The sequence below is a fragment of the Podarcis cretensis genome, assembly GCF_951804945.1.
Source record: "Podarcis cretensis genome assembly, chromosome: 16".
Classification (NCBI taxonomy): Eukaryota; Metazoa; Chordata; class Lepidosauria; order Squamata; family Lacertidae; genus Podarcis; species Podarcis cretensis.
The window spans coordinates 19569870-19585071 of record NC_137186.1 but is presented as its reverse complement, the minus strand read 5'-3'; the positions used below and the strand labels follow the sequence as shown (position 1 = coordinate 19585071).

At 45.0% G+C, this 15202-nt stretch overlaps 1 protein-coding gene across 9 annotated transcripts in view; it reads right to left on the bottom strand.

Annotated features, from left to right (window-relative positions):
• LOC307204741 (semaphorin-4A-like) overlaps positions 1–15202 on the bottom strand; it is a 69215-nt gene that overhangs the window by 30286 nt on the left and 23727 nt on the right. For 8 of the 9 annotated variants that reach the window (XM_079956619.1, XM_079956623.1, XM_079956620.1 and 5 more), the window contains one exon: positions 3890–4054. In XM_079956619.1, coding sequence (XP_079812745.1) covers positions 3890–3986 — 97 coding nt within the window. In that variant the 5' untranslated portion in view covers positions 3987–4054. Of the gene's footprint in view, positions 1–3889; positions 4055–8339; positions 8467–15202 lie in introns of those variants that run through there. The other variant, XM_079956627.1, reaches the window with a different exon arrangement.

Sequence of the window (15202 nt, the reverse complement as noted above, 5' to 3'; positions counted from 1 at the left end):
CTGCCTGAAACCATGGAGAGCCACTACCAGTCTGTCTTGACAGTCCTGATAACTAGACGGAGCAATAGTCTGATTTTGTGCATGGCAGCTTCTTATTAAAAGCAGCCCTTTATTCAGAAACATGTGGTCTACAACCTTGCTTGATTCGGAGAGGAAAAGCCATAGCTCCATGGTACAGGGTTGGACTTAGTCTGCGGCAGCTTCCTATCTAGTCCACAGCCAGCCCCTGCCCACTTTTCTCTTTCTGACCCACTCCAGTCTCCATCTCACAGCAAAAAACGATCGGAGAGAAGGAATCAATGGGCTGGAGAGGCAGCAGCTGCTGTTTGTTTCCTACACGTCGGCAGCACAGATGTCCGAGTAATTACTGCCGGAAGATGCTGCTTTTACCACACCGGCTCTATTTTGGGTTGACAAAGGAACTGCTGCCACCACTCCGTCTTCCTCCCACCCTCCGGCCACTTGATAAGTTTCCTTTGCACAGAGCAGTTCAACTGCCAGAGCTGTGGGCTGCTAAATTAAGCCAGTGTGGAGGAAGGAAGCCCCTCTGCTCACTTGCGTACCACAAACAAGCATCTGTGTGAGCAATGAGCGTATAGGCAGAGGATTGGGGCCACTGCTAGCACTTCTCAGAGCAGATCTGCTGAAATTCATGGAGCAAAGTTGGTCATGCTCATTCATCTCAATGGAGTCTGCTCCGAGCAACCCAAGGTGAGATGAACCAGTCAGACCAGATCATGACTTCAGATGGCCAGTAAAGCATTCTCATCAGCGACCTGGTAATGATGCTCTCAGATACAATTAAAAGGCTGTAGGATGTCAATCAGCCAAAGGCCTGGTTGAAGAGGAACATTTATACCTGTCGCCTAAAAATATATAATGAAGTAGCCAGGCGAACCTGGGCATTTCCCACACACCCCTCACCCAGCTGGATGCCACCATCATCCTAGGAAAAGGAACAATAAGCCAATGGAAGGGCTTTGTGTAAGAACATATGAACACAAGCAGAGCCTACTGGAACAGGCCAGTGGCCTATCTAGTCCATTGTCCTGTTCCCATGGTGGCCACTCAGATGCCTGTGGGAAATCTGCTGGCAGGACCTGATCCCAAGATCCCTCTCCCTTCCTATGGGATTCAGAACCATTGTTGCCTCCAAACATGGAGGAAGAGCAGAGGTATTGTGGATCCTTATCCTCCATGAATTTGTATGTGGGAGTTTTGGCTGAGGAGGCAAGATCTGGTGGGATGTTAACGCTTAGAGCCCCCACCCCCACTCCACCCCATGCTCAGCTTGTATATATGTGTGAATAAAATTATATCTCCTAAGGACATCCCAGTCTCTGCTGCCCTTCATTCCTAAAGAAATCAAACTCTGGGTAAGTGCCTGGAGTCTCTCACTGCTCCAAGATTGGGGCAGTGTGCAATAGTACCATCTATTCATTTATGACATTTCATTTCATTTCATTTAGGAAACACTTGCCCTGAAACTTCCCAAAGTGATTTAACAATAAAGACATATCTAAAAACAATGTAAAATCCAATGCAGATGTCGACTGGGATAAAAATTACTGCTCTTCAGCCATTGATGAGTTCAAGGCAGTATGCATGCCTATCTCTCTCTTTCTCTCTGGATGCACACAGCAGCCAAGCAGATGCCTCTTCTGGGGAGCTTGAAAGCAAGACCCGAGTGCAAAAGCAGCCATTCTCCCCACTCATGTTCCCGAGCAACTGGGAACCAAAGGCACACCACCTCCAACACAAAGTCATTGGGACTGGACCCTTCGATAACCTTATCCTCTACATAAGGGTGCCAACTTGAATAAAATATTGGGGGAGCCCAGGTAAGCCCTGCCCTGCATAATCAATCACAAAACACATCAACTTCAGGAGGGGAGGGCTGGCTACCTCAAATATTTTATTGGAGGGGCCAAAGGAACCTCAGCTCCTAGAAAGAGACTCCCTATGCCTCCGTTGATTTGCCCAGCCTCCTTCTAAAGCTGATGGGACACCATTGCATCCTACAGCAGCAAATTCTTCAGTTTGGTCTTCCCAGAGAGATGGGGAACTGCTCCAAGGTCACCTCAATGAACTTCACAGATTCGAACCTGGGGTCCTCTCAGTTCCAGGTTCACCACTGTCACCACTATGCTACACTGGTGCACAATGAATGTGTATGGACACGGACACATATGAGCTGGTGCATATGGACGGTGGTGTGGCTGTAGCGGTGAAAATATCAAGGCGGCCCTTGTTTGAATCTGACCTCTGACACCATAAACTTGCCAGCTGGCCTTAGACAGGGGCACTGTCTCTTTGGCCACAGCCACACCATACATTTAAAACAGTCATGGCTTTCCTCTAAATAATCCTGGGAGACATAGTTTGTTAAGGGTGCTGAGAGTTGTTAGGAGGCCCCTATTCCCCTCACAGAACTACAGTTCCCAGAATGGTTTAACAATCCATTCCTCTTCACAGGGAGCTGCGACAATTGTGGGCAATAAGGGCCTCTTAACTGCTGCTGTCAGTGATTTAACACCCTCTGCCCCTTGACATTCTATGCCCTTTTAAAATGTGTTTTTTTTGGGGGGGGGTTATTGAGTTGTTGTTGTTTTTATTTTGATTATGTATTTTGTAGTTTTATATTATGATTTTATTCTGTGAACCACCCTGTGGGTATAGGGCGGCATATAAATCCAATAAATAATAATAATAATAAATAATAATTTAAATGTATGGTATCAGTGGGGCCTATGTTACCTAATTGTGTTAGAAGGGGAGGCCATTTTAAGCACGTTCCTTCGTTTTTTAAATGTGCCCCTCAACTGATTGCTCATTGGAAGAGCACATACATCGTGCCCCAGAATGTTTTGTGAGGACACTTCAGTTGGGCTAATAAAGACATTGCCCTAATATGGTTTTTAGAAATAAGTGTCTTAGCAGCGCCATGGAAAGAAGACATCCCACGCTGCTCTCCTGACCTATGAGTCAGGCCTGAACTGCAAGGCCCAAGCGAAGAAGGGGAGCCAGTGGCAGTTTAGCCTGGCCTGTTTGCCCCCCTTCTGGAGAGCCAAACCTCTGTCCTCCCACTGTGAGAGAGGCTTGGCCTTCAAGGAGAATGTCAGGCTACATTCACACAGTACATTTAAAGCACTGTGACACCCCTTAAACAGTCAACGCTGCCCCCAAAGAATTCTCGGAGCCGTAGTTTGTACAGGGTGCTGAGAGTTGTTAGGAGACCCCTATTCCCCTCACAGAGCTACAGTTTTCAAGAGCAGTTAATGATCAGTCCCTCTTCACAGGGAACTATGGGAACTATGCATAGGGAAAAGACATCTCTGCTGTCAATGCCCCTGTGGTATGTAAACAAACAGAAATGAATCTGACATGCTAATGATGTTAACGTGCTGATGCAAACAGCTAGAGGAGAAAGAGCCGTGAAATGCCCCAGAGGAACAAACAACTTCACAGCAATCTAAGGCGGCAATGTTGGCACAGCCTTCGTTGGATAGAACCCTAAAATCCGAAGGTGAGTTTTGAGGTGTTCTGGGAGGCTGCTTCAGTGAGGGAGAGTGCAAGTCATAAGACAAGTACGGCAGAGCTGAGTGTCATTGCTGCAGTTGCAAGCCTATCTTTGCCACCATGAGGACTAGAAACCTACTCATGCTTGGTTTGGTTTTTGGAAAGAACCCTACTCAAACCCTGTGTGGAAATTCAGCTCTCAGTACTCATTTCCAAGCTTGCATTCATAAGCAGTGCCATCATCGAAAACACTCATCACAACCCAGGTTGCCTTCCCTCTTCCAAATCTCCCTCGTTCTCTTTCAAAGCCCCATTTCAGTATCTCCCCCTGGGTGCTGCTGCTGCTATCCCTGTCCTTCGAGTTACTCACCTTTTCGGAAGGTTAGCCTTGGCATCTGATCTGTGGCCAGAGCAGCCGCAAACATCAAGAGGCAGCTCAAGAGGTGGGAAGACTGTCCGGAGTTCATGGCTGGTTATTAGCAGACGGCAGTAGCTGGGTTGGTTGAGAGTGGCGGAGGGGCAGCTAGCTTGGTAGCTGTTAAAGCAGAAGAGGAGAAAAAAGGAAGTCAACCAGCAGGAAGAGAACGTATTTGGCCCACTGCTTGTCTGGAGCGGAACTGGGTTAGCTGATCAGAAGGCAGATTTCTAAATACTGTGTGCGGTATTTTGCTGCCATGATGGCATCCTCAGAGTGTTTCTGCTTGTGGTTGTTCCAGTGAAGCAGGAAGGAAAAGAGGAGGCCTTTCTACACAATGCAATGCAGAGACCACGGCTGGGAATGGAATTAACCAAAGAAGAAAGCAGAATCTTAATTCTGAATTAACTCTGCAGTTTAGACTGGATCTGAAATCAGTTTACCAAAACCACTGTCCTGGTTTGGAAGGAGTGGAAAGACAATTTCATGGAAGGGGTCTCTCCAGAGCTGGATTACCCAACAGGCAGACTGAGCACGTGCTTAGGGCACCCCCCCTCCCCAAAATGAGAAACTTTGCAAAAAGCTTGACATTTGATATTTCGAAAAGGAAAACACTAAAGTAGGCATCGTGGGGAAAACCAGAATTGTAAATGAAACCTCCCCCCATTTTTCTGTTCTCTTTTTATTACTCATCCTGAAATAAACGAGGGGACACCCCACTAATGTACATTGAACTAGAGTAAGGAAGCCGGATCCTGTCCTGTGTTACACATGGCATCTATGCATGTACATTTCAGCATACATGTCAGTTTTGTGTCATTTTGAAAAATAAAATTATATTTCATGGTTTAGTATTGTTTTTATTTATTTTTAATTTTTATTATTTGTACCCCACAAATATTTGGTTTCCCCAGCCACTCTGGGCGGCTTCCAATAAAGATTAAAAAATACATTAAAGACATTAAATTTTGATTTACACAGGTTGGGTGTGTGTGTAAAATAATCTTTTCATTGGTTAGGACTTCTAAAGGTCTTAATCCAGCTCTGGGTCATAGAACTGTAGAGTTGGAAGATACCCCAAGGGTCATCTAGTCCAACCCCTTGCAAGGCAGGAATCTTAGCTAAAGCATCCATGGCAGATGGCCAGCCCACCTCTGCTTAAAAACCTCCAAGGAAGGGGAGTCCACAATCTCCTGAGGGAGACTGTTCCACTGTCGAACAGCTCTTATTGTCAGAAGGTTCTCTCTGTGTCTTCCTTAGGTCCTGTGGCAGTCTTTCTACTACCCATGTACAGTAAATTTATCCGGCTTAGGGACTGGCATGATAGAAGCTTGCACCAAGTAAGAGATCTTTATAAATACAAACACCCTTTATCCATAGAGGGACTTCCCACGAAACCTTAAGGAATGCATGTCAATTAACTTCACATTCTCGACAGTCATTTTATCAGCAATAAATCAAGCAAAGATATAGCACTGAGAGAGCTCAGCAGCTTTGAGCTCTTGATGCTAGAATATGAACACAGTACTAAGGTAAGGGTCTGGTCCCAAAAATATATTCTTTATTAAATGACGAAATAACTAGCTCTTTTCATTTTCTCTGAAAGTGCTTTGGAAATGTGATTTTGAACAGTCTATCACACATGAGTGCTGCGCTGATTTATGGAATAAGCAACTAGTTAAATCAATTTCTGCAATGGCCAGAGAATGCCATTTAAATTGGATCCGTCAATGGGATCTTACCTCTCTGCTCCTGGCACACATTTCTGGCTCTTAGGGCTATAACTGCTGGAAAGGCTGTGAAGTTAGGTTTTTCTTACATATACCTGTGCTGGGATTGTCCCCACATTCTTTCGTATTGGACTGTGATATTGCTTGAATAAATTCTACAAAGCATTTATTTGCTGTAAATGCAAACAATTATGTGACTCTCACTCTGCAGTTGGCACTTCTCAGTATATGGGATGGAGAAAATGGGGATTTTTTTGGGTACAAAATGGGGATTTTGTGTACAAACCTTTGATAACTTTCTTTTGGTCAGACCAGGGTTCAAATCCCAACTTGGCCATAAAGCTCACTGGGTGGTGATCTTGGGCTAGTGACTGCCTCCCAGCCTAACCTACCTTGCAGGTTTGTTGTGAGGATAAAATGGGAGGGATAAGTATGCATACCACCTTGAACTCCTTGGAAGAGAGGTGGGATACAGATGTAATCAATGATAAATAAATAATAAATAAATTGGCTAAACACACTGGGGAGTATTGTAACGGTGGGGAAATTATCAGTTGCATTAAGACTGGCAGAAGGAAAAGCTAAACTGATGAATTTCTTTGTGGACTGGCACCATTCCACGGAGTATGTTAGAACACATGGACAGAAAGCAAATCTGTCTCAGGCGTTTCTTAGACAGGCGTTTCTTTGTTCAACCCTGAAGCTCTCCTAGAACAGCGGACAAAGGGATCTCAATGCTTTGATAGTACCTGGGCCGATGAAACTGAAATGTTATAACTGCAGGTACCAATTTTTTTGGGGGGGGGGAGGGAGAGAGAAGAGATGTTGCTTGCATCTGATTTACTTCAATTTGAGCATTAGCCGTGCATCTTATTTGCCATATTAATGTTTCACACTTTCATGTTTAGAATCTCTCATTCTTCTATAGGGTAAAAACTTTCGCAATAAAAATATGCAGAAAAGAGGAAGACTTAAGGGACAAGTTTATCATGCCCTAGGTGAAGATGGCAGGGAGTGGGGAGTTCTGCAAGGCACCAAACAAGGAGGTGCCACTAATCCTGGGACTGTGGGAAAGATCCACTGAAAACAAGCGGTAGCAAAAACCTAAGAGGGAATTCTGAAGCCAAGGAGGCGGATCATAAGCTTCCCACGTGGTCTGGTACTGGCACAAAATTCAGAGCAGTCTTTGCCACCTGGTGTTCTTCAGCTGTTTTGGGCTATGGCTCCCATCATGGTACAAGAAGGCTGGTTTAAAGCTTATCCACCATAAGCTGTAAAGAATGTTTTGTTTCTTTTCTTTTCTTTTTTTTACTTTTTCAATCCTTTATTATTTTTTTCAGTATTTGGCACAGACGGACTGGACATTCAATACTGTAAACTCTTTTCATTGTTGGCAAACCAGTGACCAGAAATGCTTAGGAATTGCATCGGACCACAAGGACATTTGCGAAATCAGAGGAAGTAATTTGCCTTATTGTTTCTTAAAGATTTCTGCACTGCAGAGGGTTGGACTAGATGATCCTCGTGGTCCCTTCCAAGTCTACAATTCTGTGATCCTGTAAACAATAGAGGGGTCCCAGGTGCTGGAGAAAGTCTCCCGCATTTTACCTGCTCGAGCCAGATTACTTAGAGCAAACAGGAAGAAAGGTAAGGTCAAGCAGGCAGCCTTTCACCTATCGGTTTCTCTGTTTAAACTCGCAACTCCTCCAAAATTATTGGCATATGCCAGGAGATTACTTGAGAATTATGCAGTCCGGCTCATACATCCATGCCTTTGTCTAAGCTGGTCCCCCAATTCTCCTTCTTGGTTTAGGTTGGAGCTTTTTGTCCATCCGCTGAAACTTATGCCTTCAGGTGACCAAAGCTTGACACAGATGCTTAGCCAATTAAATTGCCCCTGGAAGGCCCAGAAGTAATCCCAAAGCATCCCAAGGAATTCACCTTGTGTTGCAAGCTTACAACGCCCTGTTGGATAATGAAAACAATACTGTAGCATAAGAGCAACCTGTCTGGCAACTCTGGCATTGGCACCTGCCACGTTTATCAAACATGTCCTCAAATTACCTTAATTACAGACAAGTAATTTTATGCAGATGAGCAATGGCCCTGCAGCCCATTATATTTGGCCACATATGCCCCTGCCTTAAGTCCACCCTTGTCTTCAACTGCTTGGAGCTTTTCCCTTGGAGATGACGCCAAGCTGAGCCTTTGCCTCCCTCCAGTCCTATTCCCAACACGCCAGCCACTACCCCACACGCCGTGTGCCGCTGGCTAGACTATAATCAAATGCACAATCTGACAAAGTGGAATTACGCCTACAACAGCTCAGGTTGCAAACACAGTTAAGGGCCAAGCTCTTGACAAGACACCTTTCCTGCACTGAGTAATTGCATGAATGGGTTCTAGAGTAAACCACGGGAGCAGGAGCCCTGGCCTGGATTGGGACCACAGGGCAAAAGGTCCCCTAGCAGTGGGGCCAGGATTCCAAGCTAGATGGGGGAGTGACCTGCTAAGAACTCTAAAACCTAAGCAAAATATTAGGGCAATGGTTCCTGTAATGTTGCTTATGTGCTTTTATAATTATTTAAGAAAGGGGATGCAAATGATGTTAGTAGTAGTAGTACCGATGTTGCAAGTCAGATCCAAATTAGCATCTTTCTCCCATCCCATAATACCTTTCAGGCCTGGCCCTTGAAGTGCTGAGTCAGCTGCCTGTCCCTCCTCCTGCTGCTGCTGCTGCTCTGGGTGTTACAGAGATCAACCTCAGAAGCTGCCAGGTGACAAGTGGCTGACAGAGGCAGGACAGGCTGGTGATAAGGTCCAGCCAGAGCCGAGCCATCCTCATTTCCTGGCATTGCCAGAGCCCACCTGCAAGGGTCAGCTGCTTCTTCTTTGCTGAGGCTCAGCAGCCTTCATATGACTTGAAAGCAGGCGGTGGGGGAAGCCAGCAGTTGTGCAAGGAAGAGCTATGAAAACCCTGCTACAGAGGGAACAGAAGCAGCCAGCTGGGGCTGCTTCCGACACGCCCCTCGTTTGCATTTCCTTCCATATTTTGGAGCTCCAGAATTACCCAAGTCTGGTTCCAAAACGTGACAGTGATGTATTAGGAGCGCATCGTCGTTTCATTTTCTGTTTTCAAATTTCGTACGGAACCCTTTTTTTTGCATGGCCAGGTTGCCACACCTTTCCATTCCTAGACCCCCTTTTATGCATCTGTTACACATGAGCATGTTGATATAACAAGTCATGCTTCTTCTTCTTCTTCTTCTTCTTCTTCTTCTTCTTCTTCTTCTTTCTTTGTGTGCCCGTGTCTAATCCTGTCCCTTTCTAAAATTCATTTATTGGTGCGTGTTCTTCTTTTTGCAAATCTATCAAATTATAAAATAAAATCGGGATTAAGGGGTTCAAAGACGGTGGGTAGGTGGGTGGGTGTGCTATGTATGTACCATTGGTGTAGTAACGGTGGCACTCACCCTTCTTCAGATAGGAAATTTGGGAGGGGAAGAGAAAGAAGTATTTCTATTTTCATCTGAGGAATGTTGGAAGGTATGAACTCTCCCAGCCCTACCTAAAGACGCCATTGGGGTCTGACCCTGGGGCCTTCTGCAGATGGGAATTGCATGTGGTTCACATTTTAAAGCAAAGTAATCTAGTTTGTACCTCTCAGATTAATGTATGTGGATTGGAATGTAGTTACCCTTCAGACTTCTCTCCTGTCAAAAGCCAGGGTTAAGAGGTAAGTCTTCGGCATTTGCTGGAAGCTTTATAATGAAGGTGCCAGACACACTTCTCTGTGGGGAGGAAGTTCCACGATTATGGGCTCCCACAGAGAATGCCCTCTTCTGGCTTAATAACGTTTGGGATTTGACTATAAGGAGAAAAATAACATCTTATCTAAGAGCAAGAATCTCGAGTGATTACAGAAGTAAATCATGGGAAAGCTCGTTGCCCTTTATACAACATCGCCAATAAAATATTTACCTCCCGCAAAAAACCAAATTTGAAGTCTTTTTAGAAGAAATACTGTAATTTTATGTTGTCCTATTTTATTGCAGACTACTATACTCTGAAGTAATTTTCACAGGAACAATTTCATTGATTATCGTTAGTAGTTGCCAAATGATTTTTTTTTTAAGTGTTAAAAATGGTTTTTGGTCGCCTTCCTATGATTTGACTTACTTTGTTTTTGTGTTAACTTATTTACTTACAAAGCATGCCATTGGAGTTCTGTAACATTCTGTGCTATGACTTTTTTGGCGGGGGGAATCTCATACAAAAACTCAGGGCGTCTTCAGGTAAGGTTAGGAGAAGCCCTTCCCTTAAACCCTAGCAAGCTGCTGCCAGTCAGTATAAGGCAGTTAGCTTCCCGTGTCCCTATGCTTCACATCAGGGAGCAAGCCAACTGTGGAACAGTCTGTCAGATACCATTCCAAAGGAATTAATCGCACTGCCGGCAAAGAAGAATCTAATAGCCATTGTTAATAAGAGTAAAGGCTGAGAGGTCTTTTTCAGTGTCTGTTAAATCAGTGCCAGATATGTCACATGAAGACCAGCTGACTGTCATATTGTGTTATGTGCTACACAACAGACCAGTTGAACATTTCATGACCTTCAGAAGCATCAGTTGCCACACAGGGGAGAAACTTCCCTCTGACGGCTCAAAAAACAGGAAAGGCATCAGTCTCCATTGTAGCCAAAGCTATGGGCCAGGGCCGGTAGTACCTATTCAGGGATGCATTGGTTCCTAACATACCATTGTTGGCTAGTCTGCTGTGAACTGGTGCATGGAAGCAATTTTATTTGGGTGTGTGTGTGGATTTGTTCAAGAATGATACAATTATTTCTCTCCATGAACCAGTCACTGGATGACTCTTAAGAGACTCACTACCAGTTGAATGCCTGGGATGCCTGAATTTGTCTCAAGAGACATAGGCCTACCTAAGCTCCTTGCACCTTTGACAAGGAACTATATCGGTGTCCCCACCCCACCCCAAAAAATCACTTTACCACAATAGCCATGGTAGAAATTACTACATTTTATGCAATCCAAGTGCTCTAAGTGTCCTGCCTGAGGGCAAAATGAGGAAGAAGTGTAAAAAAAATAAAATGCACGCCTATGTGCCGCTGTGCAAGAGAGATGAGAAGCTTCCATCATGTTTGATTGCCCCACAAATATGCATCATAAACATCATAGTCGGATAGGTGATTTTTGTGCCCCTGGTGGGGGCTGGTTTCACCAAAGCCAGGTACACCTCAGGGAGAACAGCAAAGCTATGTACACCACAAAAATCTCAAAGCACTAGGGAGAAACAAGGATGGTGAATCTCAAAAGGCAGTTGCAAGGATCCTAAAGGGACAGAATGGACACTTTGGAGGCTGGTATTTTGTGTGACATACTTGATCCATTCAGCAGAAGCCACCTAAGCTTGCAAAGTGCTCAAGCTGAGCCTTCATCGCTGTAAACCTACTGGGGAGTCTAGAAAACGTTCCTCAGGAGATAGTGGGGCAGTTCTGACGACCAGACTGGGGGCTGAAGGAGCACAAACCAAAAGCATAAATCAGCCACAAACCACAGAAGACATGTGGTGATGCTGCCGCCCACAAATTGAAGGCTCATTCAGACTTCTGCTTGTCCCACTGCTTTCCCTGGGAAAGCCCAATCTTTACCGCTGAATCAGAGCAAACTTCAACTGGGTTTTCCCAGGGAAAGTGGCAGGGCAAACCGAAAACTCCCCGGATCAGTGCTTTCTAGACACAGGACAAGCGGAAGTGTGGGTGAGATCTCAGTCACAAAACTGTCTTCAGATTCTTCAATCCCTGATGAAGTGAAGAGAGCCCCAGAACATCAGGGGAAGGCTTAGGCCAATATTGACAAAGGTTTCGTGTCCTGACAAAATTTTCACCCCATATGTGCAGACTGAACATCTGTGCGTGAAATACCCAGACAACCTTCCAGGAGATTTTAATGAAAGCATTTCAGCCATCGTCAAATTCACATCCTTCTCGGATATTGAGAGAAAAGGCGATGAAAGCAATGTGTTTGGATTTAGGGCTTTCACCTGTGATGGAAAATTACTCCCCCAAATGTTGAAACTGCATTGCGTCTGTATTTGAGATGAATGATCCATCACTATCACTATAGTGGAGAATGTTCCTTTTTTAAAAGGATTTTTTTTTAAAAAAAGAAAGGCTTCTGATCCACCATGTCTCAAGCGCAGCTCGCTGCTTTATCCCCTCCTGAGTGCTGCAGAGATTGAATTTGTTAGATCTTTGAATTACGCCAACATGATTCATGACTTTGCCACATCCAAAGCCAGGAAGAGACAGGGGGAAATGCTTAAAAGAAATTAGCGTAGTGAATTATTTATGCTTGGAAAATTTTGATTTGAATATATTTGTTAATTTTTGGTAATTTGTTTTGAGGGCTTTGTGATTTGATTTGCTTTTGCAGCAAGTTCAAGCTGTGGTGCTGTCTTATTCCACTCAGGGCCACAATACCTAAAAAATCACCTCATTTCATAGAGAGGCAATAGATCATTATGCTCCACAAGATAAAGCCTCCCACAGAAAGCATTTCATTAGGAGGTACCTTCCATATGATGTAGGAATCAGGACTTTAGTGTGCTGACACCAGCAGTGTGCAGCCAGTGGACATGGGGGGCTAGGCAAGTCCCCTAAACATTCCCGTTAAAAACGTGCATATTAGGAGGAATGCATGGTGCAAACCTGACAAATTTTCATCAATTTTTTTTTTAAAAAAAGAAATTCAACTGATGCAGAGTGTGTCCTTTCCATCTTAAGACTGGAAAAACGGGAAACAGGGAGATAAACCTAAACTGGTGTTCCCATCCCTTGAGGAGGCGAGAGGCTGAAGCCAGCCCAGCCCTGTAGGTCCTCTGTTGCAAGCCCCAGCTCTTTCGTCCTGGTCAAACAAATCTGGCAGGTTTTTGAACCACTCCTAAACCTCTGCAGGGAGAAGAGAGTGGGCTGCACTTACACACTGCAGACGAGAAATGCATTTATCATATCACAGCCAACAAAAATATACATCCTTCTCAGGGCTTCCCCCCCCCCCAGCTGGAACTCACTGGAACTCAGTACTGGCAACTTTCAGGTGGACACCATTGCCAGGATAAGAGAACAAGGGAGGCATTCATGGTGCGTTCCCGCATCTCTTCTTCTAGCACTTCTCATTCTTCCCCCAGAACTGAAACAGCACATGGATGGGCTTCCTCCTGCTCTGGGTACCTCTGTTCTTCTCCTGCCCAGCTCCGCTGTTCTTCCCAGGGAACAGACTGGCTCCCCACGTGTCCCCTCAGCCACAGTTCCATCACTCCCTCCTTCTGCTGCTTTCTTCATGCCCATCCTCTTCTCTTTCAGTAAGAGCAGCCCTCCGCTGAGGCTCTTTCTAGTCAAGCACCGCAGAAACACAAACACACACCCGAGCTCTCGCCATCATCACCAGGGGACATTTTCACCCACAAGGCACCAAACTCCACTTCTGCTTAACATTCACTTGTCGTATAAATGGAGAACTTGAGCTGGGCCAGCAGAATTAGGCTGGGGCCCGTGTCTGAACCCGGGATTGCAGGGAGAGAGAGGGCTGCCTCCCTCCTTATAACAATTAAGACCGTTCATCCAGGTGTTATCGATTCATTGATTCACAGCGTTTATGCCACGTCCCTTAGCCACAAAGGCTCTCAAGAGCAGCTTACAAAAATCACTTCCAAGAGGGTCGCGGCCTGCAGGCTCACAATCTAAAAAGGCATGGCACATGAGGAGAAAGGAATGAGAGGGAGGAGGAAAAAGCAAGGCTCGAGCACAAGTTTTTGAAGATACAGCCAATGTCAGTGTGGGTCAGTTTCAGTATCTGTCTATTGTTGGTGGCTTATATCAAGGCACAAATGCAAGATATAAATGCTTTAAATGTAACGATAATGTACATGTATTAAATCATCCCCACATGGCAACCAGTGGAAGATCTAGTTCACAACATCCAGAGGGCAGCAAAGCCATGAATTTCCTGGCCATCCCCTGGAGCTTCGGATACATTGGCCAAAACACTTATTCTTGTTATATACACCCTTTTGCTGCATGAACTACAGTCGCGTGTCTACATAAATAGTGTCAGAGAAGCCCAAAAGCAAACGTGAAACTCAGGTATGTGAAAACACTACATGCATTTTCTCACACTCATCCTTTCTCTCCCTGCTTTCAAACTTTAAACCTTGAGGCAGATACCTAGCCCTGGAAAAAACTTAGGTTCCTTCTGCTGATGCTGCAAATTTGTCAAGGACTCCTATCAGCCTTTGCCAACCTGGTGCCCTCCAGATGTTTTTGACGGGGGCTTGCAATCCAAAACATCTAGAGGGCACCAGGTTGACAAAGACTGCCCTGTACAGTCCTGGCCAAATGATCCTCTCTGACACTTTCACAAAATGGGAATAACTGTGGCCTATTTGGAAGAGAGGAAACATGCCACATTTGGCACATTTCCTTTGCTGAAGAGCAAGGGACCTACTCATCCCTGAACCAGTTAGTAAAACTGGCAGCCTAGTTTTTCCTCTCTCTCCATCTTATTTCCCTCTCCTCCTACTTTTTCCCATACACTCTGATGCCTGGACTTCGTGGTTATAAAACAACCCTTGTTTTATATTTTCCTTGGGCATTAAATTAAGTGTTAAATCCAGAGGGGAAAAGTTTGGGAGGTCATTGACTCTCCCAGCTGCTTCTGCCAAGCCCAGAACTATCTTGTCTTGTGATTCCGACTTTTTCTGTGCTCAAAGTTCATGAACAGCAGCTGTAAAAAACGCAGCATTCAAAGGATACAAGAAAAGTAGTACACAGCATAATTGCCAATGTACTCAGAAAACAACCCTAAAGAAAAAGCAGTTCTAAACAGCCACAATTATACAGCTTTCCCCCCCAGCAGGGGCAGGGGGCTTACGCATAACATTATGACAAACTCTACAACTGAACTGGGCAAATCTAGAGTATCTGTACTGACATAACTGGGAGCATAAGCAAAGGGGAGCCAGATTCACCATATTTTGGGGCCGTCTGCTTAGTAATAACAAAATTACTGAACAGATGGGCAAATAGTGTGACGCTTCTGAGAAGTGGCATGCCCACAGTGGGAGCGTGGGTAGGGAGTTTACAGAGCGCAAGCAGAAGTAGGAGAAGGGGGAAATGAGGTTTCTAGATGAAGTCACGTCTGTATTCTACGCCAACCTAGAATAAATTTTACCCTATGGCTCTGTACTAACGGCTACCAAAATACTAGGGCCACATTCACATCATACATTTAAAGCACTTATACACGACTTTGAACAGTCAGGGTCTCCTCTCAAAGGATGATGGGAACTGTAGTTCATGAAGCGTGCTGAGAGTTGTTAGGAGACCTCTGTTCTCCTCACGGAGCTACATTTTTCCAGAGTGGTTTAGCAGTCAATCCTTTTTCATAGGGAACTCCAGGGATTGTAGCTCAGGGAGAGGAATAGGGGGCCTCCTGACAACTCTCCATACCCAGAATTCTTTG